Source organism: Gastrolobium bilobum, unplaced genomic scaffold (genome assembly GCF_033153095.1).
Source record: "Gastrolobium bilobum isolate Gb01-03AN ecotype WA unplaced genomic scaffold, APGP_CSIRO_Gbil_v1 utg1559, whole genome shotgun sequence".
In the NCBI taxonomy this organism is placed as follows: domain Eukaryota; kingdom Viridiplantae; phylum Streptophyta; class Magnoliopsida; order Fabales; family Fabaceae; genus Gastrolobium; species Gastrolobium bilobum.
Genome location: NW_026898385.1, coordinates 191,310 through 211,118, shown reverse-complemented (window position 1 = coordinate 211,118; position 19,809 = coordinate 191,310). Strand labels below are relative to the sequence as shown.

General features: G+C 36.0%; 2 protein-coding genes across 5 annotated transcripts; one reads left to right on the top strand and one right to left on the bottom strand.

The window, feature by feature from the left end:
* Positions 1 to 1,920: 1,920 nt before the first annotated feature.
* LOC133315580 (histone H2B) lies at positions 1,921 to 13,316 on the bottom strand. 4 transcript variants are annotated; one of them, XM_061517226.1, is made up of 2 exons: positions 12,803 to 13,316; positions 1,921 to 2,585 (listed from the first exon to the last, which is right to left on the bottom strand). In XM_061517226.1, exons 1-2 carry the CDS (start codon positions 13,248 to 13,250, stop codon positions 2,149 to 2,151), a joined length of 885 nt encoding a protein of 294 aa, XP_061373210.1. In that variant the 5' UTR covers positions 13,251 to 13,316; the 3' UTR covers positions 1,921 to 2,148. The 4 variants fall into 4 exon arrangements, with proteins under 4 accessions (XP_061373210.1, XP_061373212.1, XP_061373211.1 ...); XM_061517228.1 differs by lacking the exon at positions 12,803 to 13,316 and having other exon boundaries at positions 1,921 to 2,505; positions 2,557 to 2,601; XM_061517227.1 differs by lacking the exon at positions 1,921 to 2,585 and having other exon boundaries at positions 12,552 to 13,151; positions 13,203 to 13,265.
* Positions 9,147 to 11,185, top strand: LOC133315600 (glycine-rich RNA-binding protein 4, mitochondrial-like). The gene is made up of 5 exons (XM_061517253.1): positions 9,147 to 9,277; positions 9,425 to 9,493; positions 9,586 to 9,692; positions 9,826 to 9,849; positions 9,948 to 11,185. The coding sequence occupies exons 1-5, from the start codon at positions 9,163 to 9,165 to the stop codon at positions 9,972 to 9,974; spliced, it is 342 nt and encodes a 113-aa protein (XP_061373237.1). The 5' UTR covers positions 9,147 to 9,162; the 3' UTR covers positions 9,975 to 11,185.
* Positions 13,317 to 19,809: the final 6,493 nt, after the last annotated feature.

Below are 19,809 nucleotides of genomic sequence, written 5' to 3'. Positions count from 1 at the left end.
ATGCTCAAATTCCAGCCACAAATTTAATCTCATTTATAGTGTTTTTTGCACTTGTGCTTTCTTCTTCAACCTCTATTTTTTATTTTATGTATTTTATTCTATTTGAATATTTAGCTTCTTGGACCTACTAGCTCAATGCTGATTAGATACAGCTACCATAAAAAAATTAACCTAATAATACATAATATATTTTATGATTTAAAATAAAAAAAATTCCTAACTCACGGGCTGACCCTTCCCACCCCAACCTGCCCTTAACTCGTTTTAACCCTCCTACAAACGGAGCGAGTTGAATCGGGTTACTGGGTTGGTATTTATAATCCAATTTGCCCCATTTTGATAGGTTGACAAGTTGATTTAACAGGTTCAACCAGTTTTGTTATCTCTAAACCAAATCTCTATAGAGCCATCATACTAGCCTTAAAGTGGCTGAGAATGAAAAGAGTGAGGTGAATTTTGACAACGATTATGGCATGAAGAATAATTTTTTCGGGGGAGTTAAGGTCCCTTTATATAAGAAGTTGGAGATTCCCTTGAAGTGTGAAAAGTTTGATGTCATAACCGTTTACGACTCTGTGAGCCCCACTAGGTGTGAGACGGCATGATCTCTGACGTGTAAAAAGACATGTGTGCATTGGAAGCATGAGGGTACACATGTATAAGGGACTCGTACACTCCACATGCTAAGTAGTGGTGGCCCTACTGGCAGCTATTTAACTGGTTGGGCAGGGCCATCCGGCCGAACTAGAACAGAAATAAACTTAATAGAAATCACCTACTTTTCTTGATCTAATATCTAATTTGCCAGCCAATTGGCACAAAAAATGCCTTCTCTGTATATGTGCCAAAGCATTACCCAATCTTTTTCCAACAATGTTTAAATGCTGAGTCAACATATGAGACTCTCAAGCAGTATTATGAGTTTTGGTAAACAATGTGATTTTGCTAAAGAATCACTTTTAATGATGATTTGCCAAGTCTTTTGACCAGGCGAATTCCATAAATTTGAGGATGCCCCAAAGCTCAGCAGTGTAAGGAGTACTGAGATCCACTGTACAATTAAATCCTCTAATTCAGTAGCTATGAGAGTCTTTACGTATGGTGCTGGTCTTGGAGAAGCTGTGTTTTATTTTACCTACCCTTGATCTCGAGGGTGTCATTTGATATTCATCTCAGACACATTCTTGTTTGTACAGCTGAGGCCACCCTTGGAATTTGCTTCCTCGAAATATCATTTACAAGCCTGCTAATATTATGAACGATAGTGGGACAATGCTTTGTGGACGTAACATTCGGCCCATGAGTTTGCTTGCTCCTGCAGTTTCATAGACTCCAACAGGCAGTGAAGAAAAGAGTTCTCCAATGATCTGTTTGGATGCTATGGTGAGCAAGTTGAAGGTTGAGTGTTAAGCAGTCCTAAAGAGTGGTGCTAAAGAACTAGTCTCTCCAGGAACAAGGAATAAGTTGATTCCATACCTAACGGGGGGCAGTGAGCAATCCTTTGGGGAACTACGAGCAATCTTCAACAGTGGCTGAGGAACTACGAGCAAGAGGCCTGCGTGACGATCAACAACCTGCTTCGCTTTATTTGTGACATCTCAGCTTTTCTAATCAAATGGAACTTGCGAACCAGAATAAAGAGCTTATAAAAAATTAAAATTTTAAATAAAAAAACTCAATTTTAAACATCACTTTTTCTTTTTCTTTTTATTTCTCAAGGGAAACAAAGAAGGTCAATCTCAGCCCTCTAGGCAGACAAGAGGGAAATAAAAAATCAATCTGCCTAAAAAGAAATTGTGTACTACAGAGGAAAATAAAAGGAAATTGACTCTCAATTTAAAAATTCAAATAAAATAGAAGAACCTATTTGATAATCTAATTGTAACCATTGGCAAATAAAAAAATAAGTACAGCACTTAATAATGTTCAAACGGATCTCCCAAAATATATTCGATTCAAAGAAAAGCTATTCCATACACATGGATCCAACAAACTCCATTTCTTCACTTACAAGTTAAATTTTTTTTTAGCAAAAAAAAAAAAAGGCAATACTGGAGCAGATCTAAACATGATTCTAATGGAAAACTAAACCAGACTTGGGGATACAAGTCTGCAGTAAACAACCCCCAAACAAAACCCTGATTTTGTTCAAGAGCTGGTAAACTTGGTTACAGCCTTTGTACCCTCAGACACAGCATGCTTAGCCAATTCTCCGGGCAACACAAGCCTGACCGCGGTCTGGATCTCCCTTGAAGTAATCGTTGGCTTCTTGTTGTAGCGAGCGAGTCTAGAAGATTCCTGAGCAAGCTTCTCGAAGATGTCGTTGATGAAACTGTTCATGATACCCATGGCCTTGCTCGAGATACCAATGTCTGGGTGGACTTGTTTCAGAACCTTGAAGATGTAGATCTTGTAAGTCTCCACGCTCTTCTTGTTTCTCTTCTTCTTCTTGTCGCTGGCGGCGGCACCACCTTCCTTTGGTAGCTTCTTGCCGGCCTTTGGTTTCTTTTCAGCCGGTGGTGCCTTCTCGGCCACCGTGGATTTTTTCTCCTCTGCGGGTTTCTTCTCCGCGGGCTTCTTCTCTGCTCCCTTTGGTGCCATTAGGAAGATGGAATTTGGAACTCGGAAAAAGATTAGGGTTTGAGATTGGGAATGAAATTGCAACAATCGAAGTGAACTGAATTGGATACGGAATGGTTGCTTGCGGTGATTGATATATAAAAGTTTCTGGCGTTCTGATTGGCTAAAGTGTTTTCACGCGGATTGATGACGTGGGTCTTCTTCGTTCGTCTAATAATTTTTCCAAAAGTACTCGAAAAGAGACGGTCACGATGTTCCGTGAGGTTTTGGGCATGTGGATCGATAAGTTGGCGATTGTCTTGACCGTTTAAATTCATTTGAGTACTCCGTGATGGACGGTTCAGATGCTTTTGATCTGTCTTTTTCATCAAATTGGAATTTTAGAATCTCCTCTGCTTTTGAGTTTTCGTTGCGCGCCGAAATGGACAATTCCGCTTCATCTTGCGCGGTTTAGTAAAATGAAGTAAACCCGCCCCCAAACTTTTCGAAAATCCAAAGGCATGAAAACCATAAGTTTTATATTTTCAGAAAATTATGTGATATAGATTCAAAAACATTTACAACAGTATTCAAATTTAAAATCATAACGTACCTGCAAGCATAAAATATTAAGTCCATAAATATTTATTACTGACGTTTAAATTTAATGTTATTGGCCACAAATTTTATTGCTATTGGCTTTTTTTCCTCACACATTCATCTAAACTCGTAATATTTTTTTTTGTAATCTATAAACTCGTAAATATAATTAGCGATGTTAGAGGGTTAACTCGTAAATTCATAAATTATGACTCAAGCTAACTAAATAAGTCAGGGATTGAGTAAAGCTTAAAAAAAACATTCAAACACATGAGGAAAAGGTCGAGTGCTTCATTGACAAAGTCATGATTCACAAACTTAAAAAAAAAAATGTCATTTCGCAGAAAATTTTTAAAAAATTCATAAGTTATTTGGTTTTTATTTTTTATTTTTCACTTGTAATATTACTATTTTTTGTTACTTTGTATTTGATATAGACCTTCTTAATGCGAGATTGAAGCCCAGCTCAATAAAGGTCCAAAACTGTTGCTTAATCCAGATGTAAATGCATTTATCTCGTGTACAACTGAATATCTCGCAACAAACACTAATAAGATAACTGAGAACACGACGGCGAGATTAGCTGCTCAATGCAATTGGGCCTCCGCAAGATCCAACGTAACATTCCAGCACGTACTTGCTGTAAACATACTCAAAGATGTAAAGCAAATGCATCAGTACCTTTGACATAGCCTAGCAAAGCATATACTAGGCTATCTCTCTCCACCAACAGGATGGACAGAGCCACACAAAAGCAACATAAACGAAGACACACTTTTACAATAAAAATCACAACATTCAACCTTAGCAAAATCATCTCGCTCTGGCTACTAAAGATAGTAAAAAAATATACGATCACTATAAACCACTGACTTCTCGACCCTCATCTCCACCAATCTATACATGAAAGCAACACCTTTAATATCTCGCATTTACCTCTCTCATCCCGCTAAACACCTAATACCTTTTTTTCTACACCAACATCTTCAAGTTCAACCTCGTGTCATCCAGCTCAACATCTTCATTGGCACCATTTGTGGGACGATAAATTTCGATACTCACTACAAACAGATTAAAAGTGTGGTTGATACCAAGAGCAAGATGACTATATCCCATAACAAATCCAAAAATTATAGTCAGATATCTCATCGATGAATAGCTTCATTTGTTTCACAAACTTCTCCCCAACAAAATGACCCACCGTCAATGAATACTTCAAACCTTGTCTGAGTTGCCACTCGACGTGATATCTGAGTTGCAACTTGGGTTGTTTGTACTTTTGAAACCCGAGATTTTCCGAGTTATGTAATAAACTCTATCCAAGTTGCACCCCGTGTTTATCGGTTGTAATTTAAACTTGGATACATGTACTTAACCTGTGCATTTTACGAGCTTTATACTATTAAATTATATTCGAGTGTCTTACACCATTCATTGCTGTAATCTTTCAACTCAACTAAACCTGTGCATTTTACGAGTTCTTATTGTTGACCTGGCCGAGGTCAAAGCATTGTACGGATTTCGCTTTATGTCATTCTCGATGATGCATGTTTGTTTTGACTTACTCATTCTGGTAAGCCTGTATTAATAATGGATCTCGTCTTTACTGACTCAACCACTTGATTGAATTTGATCTTCATAATTCAATTTTATCTGAGGTAAAAACAATATTGTCATCTGTCCCATTTGGTATCTTGACCAAAACTGGGGAGCATTTTGACTTGATCAGAGTGACTGACAAATTGTATCTGTACCTCGGATTTTGTATTGATGCATCAGAAATAGACAAGGATAAATCTTTAAAAAGAAAATTTTCTCATTTATTGATATCAAATTGAGAACTAAATGAATTTGCCAGCATATTCGGCTTTAGTTAAATCCCTAATAGAGGAAAATATAATTGAATAGAACTACTGCAAATGGGCGAAGGTGGATTCCGGATTTAATTGTAATATATCTTCAGCTTATCCGCATTCCAGGTTCTCTTAACTCTTTTGCCTTCTATTGTTTCTAGGACGTAAGCTCCTTTCCGAGCTTCTCTTTAACCCGGTACGGGCCTTCCCAGTTTGCAGCTAGCTTTCCATCCCTGGCATTTTTATTGCCAATGTCTGCTCTCCTGAGTACCAAGTCATTTTTCTCGAAGATTCTTGGTCTCACTTTTTTATTATACTTGACCGTTGTTTGTTGTTTGGCCATCATATCCCCGCTTGTGGTAGCAGAAGCCGGGATCGATGCACGGGATCTCATACGACTTCCAAGCAAACACATTCGTGTTGCTCTTGAGAAAATCGGCTAATTCTTCTTTAATTTGAGGATCTATGGTTTTACCAATTCGGGTAAATTGACCATGATCTTTTCCCAATGTGAAGTTTTATAGCTCTTCATCAGGTTCGGGTCTCGGTATTATTTCCTCTCATGTCGAGTTCAACCACATTAACAGGCTTCCTAGATCGGCTAATTGGCAATACGTGCAGCAAGATCCCCGGGGTGCTGGGGAGGGTTGTTCCTCACTGGAGCCATGATTGGATCAGGACCCCTATCATGATATGAAGCGGTGTCGAAGACATCTTCGCTAACATGGACGTAATCATAATCCACGTCGTTCCCTAGCCGGTTCTGAGGCTGACTTACCTCTTCCATAACTGGATCCAGCGATTGATTCTAGTTTTGGGGTAACTGCTGGCTACTGCTCCTTGTTTGGATTGCCATCCTTTGTCAGATTGGGGGAACTTCAAATTCAGAGAAGATGTTCCCCATAGACGGCGCCAATGTTCTGTCATTGGGACAGAAATGTCCAGCCCAATAGGCTGGTATGTTTATCTTGGATCTAGTGCCCTCTCCAATGTATCTATGAAGGAGATGCCCTTGAGTCAAGCAGATCACTGTGCAAATAATACTATAATGGCGTTAGCCAATGGGGTGTGTGTGCACGCACAGTAACAGCATAACAGTAAAAGAGAGAGCGTAACGTACCTCTAGGGTTTACCTTGTATTTATAGAGGTTACCTGCGGGTAGTGTGGATAGGCCTTTGGAGCTTCTAGTAAGGGCACATGCCTGCTTGCTATGCTGTCGTATTAGGATTAGTATCCTTGAATGATATATATCCGTGATTACAATTGATTCAGATCTTGGATTGCCCCTTATTGGGCCTATCACGTAATGGCCCCCTTATATGGGTCCATAACAAGATTATTCAAACATTTTTTTTTTACGAAGCCCTTTTGGTAAGAGACTTAGATATGCAAGTCTCTTTGAATCTCATCACGGATGGCTTACAAAATGGGCCATTCTCAACATCCCTGGCAAAGCAAAGACCAAAATATGTTGAAGAATTGCACGCTAGATAAAAAAAAAATCATAAACCTAAAAGATTATCAAAGATCTCGCGAGGAGCCAGTTTAAAAACCAGAGATGGCCGACACCATAAAAGAATTAAAAAGAAAATGCAGGGACTCCAAAAAGTCTGACAAGTTCACCCTATCGAATACTTATAGATCTCGCATCCTGAAACAAGTTTTTCAGCAGAATTTATGGATATCACTAGGCCACCCCCAATTCGCCACAGGGATAACCTTGATAAAACCATATATTTGCGATTTCCATGCTAATTATGGTCATCTAACATAATAATGTTTTGACCTAAAAAACACCATCAAGATGTTAATCCAATAGGAAAAACTCATACAATTTGTGGCCAACTGCAAAAAGGAGACACAATTTAGAAAACGAGACAGAAGTTTTGATCAAGATAGAAACTCCCTTAAGATAAATTATAAAAAATAAAAGAAATTATGGACGAACAAACTACTAGTGAGATGGCCAACGCAAATCTTCTTCCCAGCAAAATAGACGCCAACCACAACATCCAACTGCACAACAAAACACTACACAACTTCCCAAAAATGCAACAGGAATTTTGGCAAGTATCTTCGGAGGTGCAGCTGGTGGGGGAGAATTGTACTCCCATAGAAAGTGACATCTAAAAGCCATCATGATAGTCTCTAACCACAAAAAATTTCCACCACATCCAAGAAAAACTCTTTGATACCTTTCGATGAAGATGATTACGATGACATGGTGCAAGATCACGATGATCCATTGATCATATCAGCACACATGGCCAACTTACGCATAAAAAAGGTATTTATTCATAATGGTAGTTATGCCGACATCATCTTATAAGAATCTTTCAAAGGAATGAATATCCCAAAAGAACAAATAACTCCCTACCAAACAGGGTTGTTAGGATTCTATGGTGAATATGTACAAGCCAAAGGAACAATTGACTTACAGATTACCTTTGGAATCATTCCCAAAGCCAAAACCATCAACATACAACATCCTCCTGGGGAGACCATCTATAGTGAAACTAAGAGCAACAATATCTACTATGCATCTACTCATTAAATTCAAAGACCTACAAGCTAGAATAACGACGGTTAGAGGTGACTAAAAGCTTGCCAGGAGCTGTTACAATGTTAGCCTCAAAATAAGTACACCACCAAAACCTAGATACCATATTGTAGAGGTAGACAAAGGTAAGGCTTCAATAAATGTGACTGATCTTGATGTTCGTGAAGAATTGTGAGATACTCATCCGCAACTTGATGGAGAATTGGAGGAGGTGCGAGCTGGCCCCAACCTATATACCACCACATCATGTCTGGTAGCACATTAAGACATATTTTTGTTATTCTTTAACGTCCTTATGTTTAGACTTTGTGTCTTATTTGGTATTTTAACAAATTTTCATGTATGTGCAGGTCTACGCGGGTTTGGATTGGGTGTAGGAAAAAAAATTATTATACCAATCTAACTTTATGCTTGAATGAGCAGATCAAAACCAAAAGTATCCCCAAAATCACCTAACGAACATAATATCATGATGTTGAAAATAGGAAATAAAGTGAAAATATTTTTTTATAATATCACATCATTTGAAAACAAGAATGAAAAACAAACTAAGAACCACCTCAATGAGCGTCAGGGTTTTATCTTGATATAAGTTTGGATGGTTAGATTAAAATCTCTCTATCTCACTTTTACTTTGAAGTTCAAAATGGTTGGTCTGGTCTTTTGAATTGAAACTCGATATCTTTATCACAACATTTAAATGTAGATGTGGCAACTGCTCGTGGTACAATTGAAGGTTTCAGCTATTAACATCACAATTGAATGAAAGTTATCAAAACTCTGCCTTCGATATAGTAAAAGAAGAAAAGTCAATCAAGTTGCATCCATTAAAATTAGAAAAATATTATCTCACTCGCTCCCCTCTAAAATAATAAAATAGAGAATTATGAGTATATTTGATTGTGTTTTTTCTAATTTTTTATTCTTAAAATTATTTTTGTAAAATAGTTAATGAAATAAGTGTTTTTTTTTTTTTAAAGTTAACCGTCAAAACACAAAACAAAAATAACTCAAATATGTTCTATAAATTTGATTCTGAAAACAAAATAAGTTACAATTTTTGAAATTAATTTTACAAAATAGGCCTTATCAAATTAATTTTTTTTTTCTTTGTAAAACTCAAAAAATAGTTTTCCGAAACAGATTTCAAGAAGTCCCTATAATTTCTGTTAAAATGTTGTTGCATCCCTGTTATTTTATTTCACCCAAAAATTATTATTTTATTTTATTTTTTGTTTTTCTAGTTGTGTAACATTGCTTTTAAAATCAAGTCTTAAAAATGAACCAAACTAATATGTTTTTCCCCCCAAACAGTATAACATTGCTCTTAAAATCAAGTGTTAAAAATGAACAAAGCCATTACATATTTTTTGGGTTGGTGAAGTGTAACATTGCTCTTATGACCAATAATCTACTCCAAGTCCAAGGTCCTTAATCTTTTGAGTTTCACCCTTTAGTCTTCATGGGCCTTGTTTGGTCACGTGGTTAACAGGATGGCTTCGAACTTGGTATTAAAACGGCTTGTCGTTGTGATCTGGTATGCAGAAAACGCTAACCGTGTTTACGACATCAATCGACAGTGTTCAGTCATGCGCATAGCTACTGCAATAGCGAATGGAAGTGCTTTTCTTCTTTTTCAGAGTTCTCCCTTACCGCGATTGCTATGCGCGCGCCATCATTCATCTACCAAATTGTTCGTCGCAGGTATTTTCCAACTCATTTCATTTCTCATTTACTTTTTAATAATAATTGCATCTTTCGATTCTTGATTAAATAGTCATTGCCGAAATTGATTTCCGCGTTTCAATTTTAATCGTTAGTTTTTTCTTTATTTTTTGTTCTGGGACAAAGGGCTTTCCTACGATACGAATGAAACTGTTCTGAGAGATGCATTTGAGCAACACGGTGTTATCATTGAAGGTAAAAATCAACGTTTTTTCCCCCCTTTTACTTTGGATTCCCAAATTGGTTATGTTGCAACTAATTATTATTATTATTTTTTTATTTTGCAGTTAAAGTAATATGTGATCATGTGACTGGGAAATCAAAAGGATACGGATTCGTGCGGTTCACTTCTGAAACCACAGCAGCCACAGCTCGCAAAGAAATGCACGGCCAGGTTTTTTTTCCTCCCTTGTTGTTTGATATGAATATCATTGTCCTAAAAATATATGGTTTTTTTTTTCTGGCTAAAAAGTTTGCTTTTATTTCACCCAACATTGTTATGAAACTTATTCCTAATTATTTGTCAGATACTGGATGGCAGACTCATTCGGGTGAGTTATGCGCACAAATAATAGCTTTGTGTACGCTAAAAACTGAGAATATGGACTTTTGAGTATTGAAGTTTGAGCATTTTGTACGTTCCTAACAGATGGTGTTAGTGGCTCAAAGATTGTAAAGTAGGGTGAGAGATAGTCAATTGGGCTTAATCTTTAACTCCTTCGGATATTAAGGTGCTCATGTGCATGAGATTGGTTTTAACTTTTAAGTCTTAAATTTTTTGGATATTATATAATGCATTCAGCTATAAAATTGTTTGATCAAATTCCAATTTATTACCCTGTGATTATAGCTTGATTAAAGATAGATTTCCTACCACTAGAGCTTCATGTTATATTCTTCCTCTTGGAAATAATCATTGTGTAAAATTATGGCCATTCTTATTCATTTTGGCGGTGGAGTTTGGATGGGAAATACACCTCAATGCAATGCTTTCAATCCTCTTAAGGTTTACCCCTCATCTTGGAGCCTATGATCAACGGATGCATAATCACAGGAAGGGCTCCAAGATGAGGAGTAAATCATCTTGGTAGGATTGAAAACGTGGGCTGTGTGGTGGATTTCCCATCCAAACTCCACCACCAATACATACATTTAATGAATAGGCTAAAAGCTGCCATTAGGTTCCTGCTAGGTTTGACAATGGAAGGTACTCCCATAATTTGAATATATCCAACGAATGGTGGTGGGAAATTTACAAATTTACCTTTACTCCAGCCATACTCGCCCCGTGATAAATTGGAATTTGCTTAGACAATGCAGAATGTATTATATTATATCTTAAATTTTAAGACTCAAAATAATCTCATGCATATGAGCACCTTTATATTTATAGGTGTTAAACTTAGGCACACCCTACGTTCCAAAGTTTGAGCATTGATGCCAGTCGCTCTGACTTGCTGTGGATCATGGTATCGGTGATGATGGTACCAAGTATTGGTTGGTTACTCATGGTTAAAAACTCATGGAGAACCGAGTGGGGTGAAGAAGGGTACATTAGGATGCAAAGGGATGTGGAAGCTGGGGGTGTGGTTGCTTACATGCCAAACTTAGTACTGCTGTTCCCTAAACTGTTAACTGTGTACTTCTACCTGAGGCCTGAGCTACGTAATTTTGCGTGCATTAATCAGCTCCATACATTGCGGTTTCTATGATCAGTTGTGCATATTCTCTACCTCAACTGGCATACTTGTCATTTATCAATACAGTGAAGAAATTAAAAGTAAATCACTTCGTTCTCCATTCTATTTCGTTGATTATTTGATCTTGTCTATTTTTAGAACATACAAATATTCTTAGCTTTTAGCCATCCAACGCTAGTTTACTTAATGGCGTTGTAGATAGTCTCATTGTGGATGGTTTGAATTGAATTTCTTCGACCTTGAAAGATTAATCTACAATCACTGACCTGATATCTTTAATTTGGGATTCTGCTATTTGTTACTTCATCTGTTCTTTTTTTGCCGTAGAATGTTACTAGCAGCGGAATGATGAATGCCGCACTGGCAGTCAGTTTAAAACTTGTGCTTTGTTCGCCATTTTCTGTTCTCGATTATGTACTGAAAATCGGTTCGGCTGTTCGCCTTAATATACTTTGATCGTTATATGAATTCACGGATAGTGGAAATTGGAATGATTAGTTATCTGTTCTCACTGATAAGTAATTACCAACGCTGAACAAATTAATTGGTATAAATATCTTACACAACACTCAATACAGAGATTCCCTTGATCTGCAAAGTCCAAACAAACTTACATCCTATTAAGTTTGCCCTCAGCTGTGAAAAAGGTAGATAGCATGTCTGACATTTACTATTCAAGTCAGAATGGGATGCACTAATGCATAGAAAAATCATGCTAAGAGCTAAGCATCGACACATATAATGGAAAATGTATGAACCCTTGTTTTCGTTAATCTAGTGACATTCGACATCTCAAATATATCAATACACAAGTGATTTTATGGAAATAATAAATAAATTAACCGATTGATTCAAGAGATCTTTATCTTTTCCTGGTCTTATGGTATTTACAGGTTGCATAAAACCGGCCTTCCGTGATATGCACAGCAGGGGTGAAAGAATGCACTAGATTCAGCCTATAACATGGCGACGTCATTGTCATGTAAAATTTGTTTGTCACATCCGTGGCTGCGTACAAGCGCATAACATGCTACTAAACTAGAAATTCTCATGAATCAAAAATGTATTTAAAATTCTCATTAACAAAAAAAAAAAGCAATAAAATGAAGATATGCTGGGAACACAATGTTCGTTGGGATTATACATGGTTTAGTTTTGAAATTCTTATTAAAACATGAAGAACAATGCAGTTAAAAAGATTAAAGAGCGCTTTAAACTAAAGCAAGTGAGGCCTCATCAAGCAATAGCTTTTCTGCTGAGTCTTTAACGAATCTTTAATCTTACGAAGTACTCGAAACGCGAATCTACAACCTTAGGGATGAATCTGCTTTTGAAAAGTTTAGACAGTTAGGTCACGAGTAACTAGCCAATGCTAAACTCCCAATTTCGCTTGACTTGAAACAAGTCAGTGCTTCGCTTTTTTTTTTTTTAAAAAGACTAGACATATGATTCCTTACCAAAAATAATATTTCGCGAATCGATGCATCAATTCCGCTAAAAATCATTCGAAGCAAAAGTAAATTATTTCACAAATAACTAAAATACAGAGTTCATAGAAAAACTATTAATTCAAATAACTAATACATACGAACAATATACGGTCCTATATCGTCAATGACTCAATCCTACCATTTCCATACACAAAAGGATCGACCAGACCCTATTTCTTCAGATGCAAATTCCAAAAAAAAAAAAAACACTAATTAAAATCTAAACATAGGTCATTAAGTCTAATGGACACCTAAAACAGATTTGGGGGAACAAACAAGAACCCCACACAAAAACCACAAGATTGTTCAAGAACTTGTAAACTTGGTTACAGCCTTTGTTCCCTCAGACACGGCGTGCTTGGCCAATTCTCCGGGCAGCACAAGCCTGACCGCGGTCTGGATCTCCCTTGAAGTAATTGTTGGCTTCTTGTTGTAGCGAGCGAGTCTAGAAGATTCCTGAGCAAGCTTCTCGAAGATATCGTTGATGAAACTGTTCATGATTCCCATGGCCTTGCTCGAGATACCAATGTCTGGGTGGACTTGTTTCAGAACCTTGAAGATGTAGATCTTGTAAGTCTCCACGCTCTTCTTGTTTCTCTTCTTCTTCTTGTCGCTGGCGGCGGCACCACCTTCCTTTGGTAGCTTCTTGCCGGCCTTTGGTTTCTTCTCAGCCGGTGGTGCCTTCTCCGCCACCGTGGATTTCTTCTCCTCTGCGGGTTTCTTCTCCGCAGGCTTCTTCTCTGCTGCTGATTTGGGAGCCATTAGGAATTTGGAACTCTGAAAAACGTTAGGGATTCGGATTGGGAATGAGATTGCAGAAACGAAGTAGATTGGATTGCGTATCGAATGGTGCTTGCGGTGATTGATATATAAAAGGATTTTCGCGTTCTCATTGGCTAATGAGGTTTCACGCGGATCGATGACGTGGAATTTCTTTGTCCGTTAAATTATATTCCTAGAAAGAGCGCGAGAATGGACGGTCAAGATCTTCCTTTGACTCGTCTTGGATGCGGGGATTGATGAGCTGGCGATTGCTTTGCAAGTTGAATGGAATCGCTTCTGGTAGGTAGTGGAATTAATGACTCTAGGTTAATTAAATTTTAATTTAAAATTTAAACTTTTCAGTTTTCGGTGCGCGCTCAAATGGTCATTTCCGCTTCATCTAGCGCGGTTTAGCTTTGAAACCAAATTGGTTTTAGAGTAAACATCTTTTTTAGTCCCTGTCAATATTTACGAAGTCTTTTTTAGTCTTTGACAATAAAAAAGGACCAAATTGGTCCCTGAAGTTACAAAAAAAAGGGCCATGTTAGTCCTTATGTCAATTCCCAAATATGTAGAGTGACCCTTTTCTTGTACTTTCAGAGACCAATTTGGTCCTTTTTTATTGACAGGGATTGAAAAGGACTTCGTAAATATTGTCAGAGACTGAAAAGGACTTCGTAAATATTGTCAGGGACTAAAAATGATGTTTACTCTTGTTTTTATTTCAATTTTTCAAAAATCATTTCAATTTTTATTAAAGTGTGTATTCGAAAAATATGTTATTTAACAAAAATGATCATCGAAATTTTAAATCCGTATATTTAATAAAACAATGCTATTTGTAACAAATATATTATATTATATTAGTAAATGGACATGCACGGCGACAGGTTTTTCATTTTTATTCATTTAATTTTGTTACGAGTTATTGAGATAATATTATATGGTTATTTTGAAAAATATGAATTGTGATAAAGATTACAAGTAACAAGAAAAGATTAGAAGAGCAAAATAACGATCGACGATGATTCGGGATAGGCGTGGGTCGAACCGAACTGGATTTTTTACATAACCAAACCCAACCATTTTGGAAGATTTCATGGAAGAAGAGAGAGAGAGTGAAAAACTGATTTACTGAGATATTAATATTTGTTTTCATGATTAAGGTTTTCATTAAAAAAATTCTTACTTGGAAGTCTTTGTTTGTTGGCTTATTCATAGTGCAGATTGAAGAGCAGCGAAAAACTGATTTACTAAGATACTGTGATATAATGCGTGAGTGGTTCGGTTCGAACCGGTTACAAACAAGTTTTAAATTGGATCATAATTGAATTTTTTTTAAATGTTAAAACCAATTCAAGTTCAAGAACTGTTTTAAAAAACCAGTTTTTTTGATTCAGTTAAATGTGGTTCTTAAAACAATTCATTTTTTTTTTTGATATTTTGAACATCCCTGACGACGATGACTCAAAGGTAATTGTGTGCAAGTGCAAATACAATTTTTTGCGGGGGAAAAGAGTAAAGTATATTTTGTGTTCTTAACAAAAAAATCACGGTACTCAATTTAATACTTTAAGAATAAAAAAGTTGACTCGTGGTCCCTTTTAAATTCAAAGAAGACTCACATTAGTCTCTCAAAATGACTAACATGAATCTATTTTAAAATTCACAATGGTTCAGTAATACTATATCTTACCCATTCTCATAAAAGCACAAACACTTAATGAATTTTAAAATGCAAGCTCTATTTTGCGTCATTTTCATAAATTATTTCGAGATACATGAAAATATTTTTAAGGGTTTCAACATCATACACTATTTTCATAGATTCAATTACGTGTTCCAAAAATGTTAGAAATCATTTCGGTGTATGATAGGAACAACGATGAAAGAGCAAAAAAAAAATCAAAGAACACTAAAAAATGCCTCTCTTCGAGGGTAGGCTCCTCATTTAACCAAAAGTTGTTTATAAACGTCCCTCTGTCATTTAGGAAAATAGAACCAACGTTTTATACAAAAACCACAACACCCCCTAACAGAAAAGCAAAAATGACACTAAAACGCTTAGAAGAACATGCCTCACAGCATTATCCTTAACAGATTTTCCACACACACCAACTCTCCATTAACACCTTTCTTACCCATTTCATCCGTCAACTACTTAGTTAACACATAATCTACCATCCACTTGAGCTGAACCTTGTTCCTTTTGGGCCTTCTAACCTTTGGGCTCGGGTAAGTGTCCTCAACATGATCCTCCAATTTTTGGGCTTCATCTGCTGTTATTTCTTGTGCTTCATGTTGTTGCCCCATAAAGTCCTGATGCCTATCATCACCTTCCTATTTCACAAATACCTTTTCCTCGAGGTGTAATTGTGGATATGCATGCAAACATCAGTCAAATATTCACAGGATGAATCTTCCAGGTATAAACCATCCCATTGGCTTAAGGCAAGCTCCTAAGTAGGTTCATCTGATGAGGCAACAACTAAAATAACAAGCAACCATGTTAATCCATTCCATCCATCCTCACACTAACCCACAACAAAAATTCCCCAACTCGTGATATCAAATGCCAATGTTGCATCAGTTAAGCCAAATCTAATACATAAATTAAGAGCCAAAGCATCACAATGTGCACAATTAGAGCCATGAACCTAGTCCGTAAGATGATGTTAACCTTACTTTGAGCTTGAATGAATTGTTGGGCCTGTCCAATAACGTCATCACCACAACCATCTTTTTCATTCTGCCAAATACCAGAATCCTAAGAAGCCATCTTCCTAACAACTGAAGCAAGGTCAACAACACCTCTAGATGAAACTGAAGAGCTTGATTTAAAAAACAACATATCACTCTCACATGTGGCTCTTATCGTTGCAAAACCAGATTTCATCTCCGCAAAAATAGATTGAAATGATTGCTGGTGAGCGTTGTTGATGGAGGTTGAGATCAAGAATGAAAGCATGGTGAAAGAAAGAAAATAAACTCTCAATGAAAGTACTAATTGATAGAAACAGGGATGAAAGAGAAGGAAAAAAAAGAACACTAAAAAATGCCTTTCTTCAAGGGTAGGCTCCTCCTTCAACCAAAGGTTGCTGACAAACGTCTCCCTGCCATTTAGGAAAATGGAACCAACATTTTATACAAAACCAACAACACCCACTAACAGAGAAGCGAAATTGACATTAAAATGCTTAGAAGAACATGCCTCACAGCACTACCTTTAACAGATTTTCCCCCACTCACCAACTCTCCATCAACACCCTTCCTACCCATTTCGTGTGTCAGCTATTTAGTTAACACATAATCTGTCATCCACTTGGGCTGAACCTTGTTCCTTTTAGGCATTCTAACCTTTGGGCTTGAGTAAGTGTCCTCAACATGATCCTCCAAGTTTTAAGCTTCATTTATTGTTACTTCTCGGGCTTCATCACCCTGTTGTTTCCCCCACAAAGTCTTGATGCTTCTTAGTGTATTAAGTTGTGTTTAATTCCCACAAATGTATAAAAAGATGTTTAGAAATTATTCTGGTGTTAATAGCAACACATTTTCAAAAAATATTCAATAACTATATGCATTATATAATAATAAATCTAGATACATAAGGATGTATCAGGATATTCAAGAAATTTACCAAGATACATGAATAATATATTAGAGTACATAAGTAATGTACAAAATTAATACATATGGAAATGTAGTTAAATACATTGTTGGTAGTGCGTTTCCAACAATATAAATATGTTACTTGTGGCCCGAAACAATATTGAATGGTTATTGTACGCATTCGAGGAGTTCTATTTTTTATATACTACATAGTACAGAGAGTTTCGTAAACATTCATTGAAATCTCATACGCATATCCAGCAAATTTGAGTTTATATACTATAATGTTTCAAGTCCTATATCAATACTTTGAGGATGTGAGCACATTCCTGCATTATTATTTTACCATATTTTTCACATTTGAGAGTGGTGGAACGTGAAAATTGAAAATATTATTAAACACTCATGAAATTGGATAAATCATAAAGTTTTAAAGCATTCGAAAGTTTAGAAGTTTGTGAATTAGACATAAATCATATGTGATGACGATTGAATCAGGATACATTGAGTTTGCAATTCTTTTCACCATTACTATTTAATTTCAATACTTTAATCGGTTATTGTGTGAAGTATGTTATTCTTGTTTATCCATAATCAATCAAATATCAACCTATCAAAGAAAGTGCATTTAAAAAATAATAAGGGGACATTTTTTAAAATAGTTTTAATATTTAATTTATTTCATCTTAAATATGAAAGTCACATATTCAACCTTTTTAGCACTTTTGAGTAGTCACTACTCACTAGGAAACTTTAAATGTCTAGCTTTAGGTTATGCTTAAATTGTCGAAGATAGATACAATGAAAGGAAAATTTAATAAAACAATGTTAGCTATTATTATTAAAATTATTTAAAACTGAATGAAATTGAATGTAACCTAACATAATATTTTATATATCATTTCGTCAAATGATTTTGATAATCTTTTTGCTACTCGTTCTGCTTTCTAAATGATAAAGTAAACACTTCACTACATTAATTTTTAAAATATTCAAATAATGAGATAATAATTTTATGTCATTCAATTTCATATCACTCTATTTCTTCATATTTCACCCATTATTATATATTCAATTATAACTCATGAATAATCATTGTTTATTTCTAAAATTTTAAATTTAGTTGCAATAATTTATTTATGAGTCACTCTTATACTACAGTGTCTACAATCTGATTTAACATTTGATACGTAGTTAAATAAATGTTTAAACTTGTATTGTTAAGTTTTTTTTTAAATATATTTTTAACTCAAAAGTGTATTAAATTAATTTTATTCTCATAAATATAATAGTTATAAAAAAGTGTGGGGACCATGACCCTCCTTTTAATTTGGTGGGCCAATGGCCTATTCATCACTAGGTGCCCTAATTTATTAAAGAAAATGAAGACATAAGTTACTACTCTAGATAGGACATCAAACATGAGAAGGTAGTTCCTAAAATTCCTTAACACAATGGGATAGCAGAAAGGTACAACCACATTGTTATTGACAAGATCAAATGTGTTGGACAACAGTTAAATGGATCTCAATTAGGGGAGACTACCATCTACGCATCTAATTGGCCTAAGCAACAAACCCACAACAAGGGGTCTGATGCCACATTTTAACCAAACACTTTCATGCATTGGCTTTATAGGTCATTTAACTTATATGTATCATGCTTAGCTCATTCCTTCCTAATGTGAGAGTATTGAGTACTCGCACTTTAATTTCTAACAATCTCCCCTTTCGATTATTAATGGGGTTACCAACCAAGAGTGGGTAACACGAGTTTGCGAAGTCTTCAAACCACTATATCCAAATACTCGGTACATTCGGGCCAATCAACCATTGACTATGATACCACTGTTGTGCAGTGGCAAGGGGAGCCCAATTAGGGGAGACTACCATTTATGCATCAAATGAACCTAGACGACAAATTCACAACGAGGGGATCTAACACCATTTCTCAACCTAAAACCTCAAGGTTTTGGGTTTATGGGTCGTTTCACTTATATATACATGCTTAGCCCATTCATTTCCGATGTGAGACTTTTATTACTTGCACTTGAATTCCCAACAAAATGTGTGTTGAAGATAGTTGCTTTGCCAAAATCCTTTTAAGGATAAGCAGCTAGCACAACTTGTTATTTGATGAACAATCTCCTCAGCTCTGTTAAACTCAGATATTTCAGAAAGGGTATGAAGAAGGAAAAATGCCTTATATTCTATTCTGAAAAATATTTGGTTATAAGAATTTTGCACATGTTTCAAAGAAGCAACGGTCAAAGCTTGATGACAAGGCTATTCCTTGCATATTAATGGGTTATGGTAATAAATAAAATGACTACAAACTATGAGATCCTAAAAAGAAGAAGATTTTTAGAAGTAGAGATATAGTATTCCTCGAAATTGAGAATATTACACACTTAAAGAAAATTGTGAAGCCTACTTAGAAGGAAGAAGTCATGTTTGATCCTATATTCGTTCATTATTCTTCACATGGTGCCATTGAAGGTGAAGAGGTTCACGAAGAGCATGTTGATAATGATGGTTAATAGACAATGGATAATATTGATCATGAGATTATTGAGCAGGGCGAACATCCTCCACAAGCAGAGATTGCAAAATCACATAGATATCTCACTTATGAATATATTTTTCTTACTGATAGGGGAATCTAAGTGCTTTCATGAAGTAGTTATCCATAATGACAAAGGCAATTGAATACATGTTATGCTGGAGGAGATGAAATCCCTGTATAAGAATAACACTTATGACTTGATAAAACTTCTCAAGGGTAAAAAAGGATTGAAGAATAAAATGGGCGTATAAGATCAAGAGGGATGCTAATGACAAGCTGGCGAAACACAAAGCTCAGTTGGTGGTAAAAGGTTTCACATAGAATAAGGGAATTTACTTTGATGAGATATTCTCTCCAATTGTGAAGATGACATATATTCGAGTAA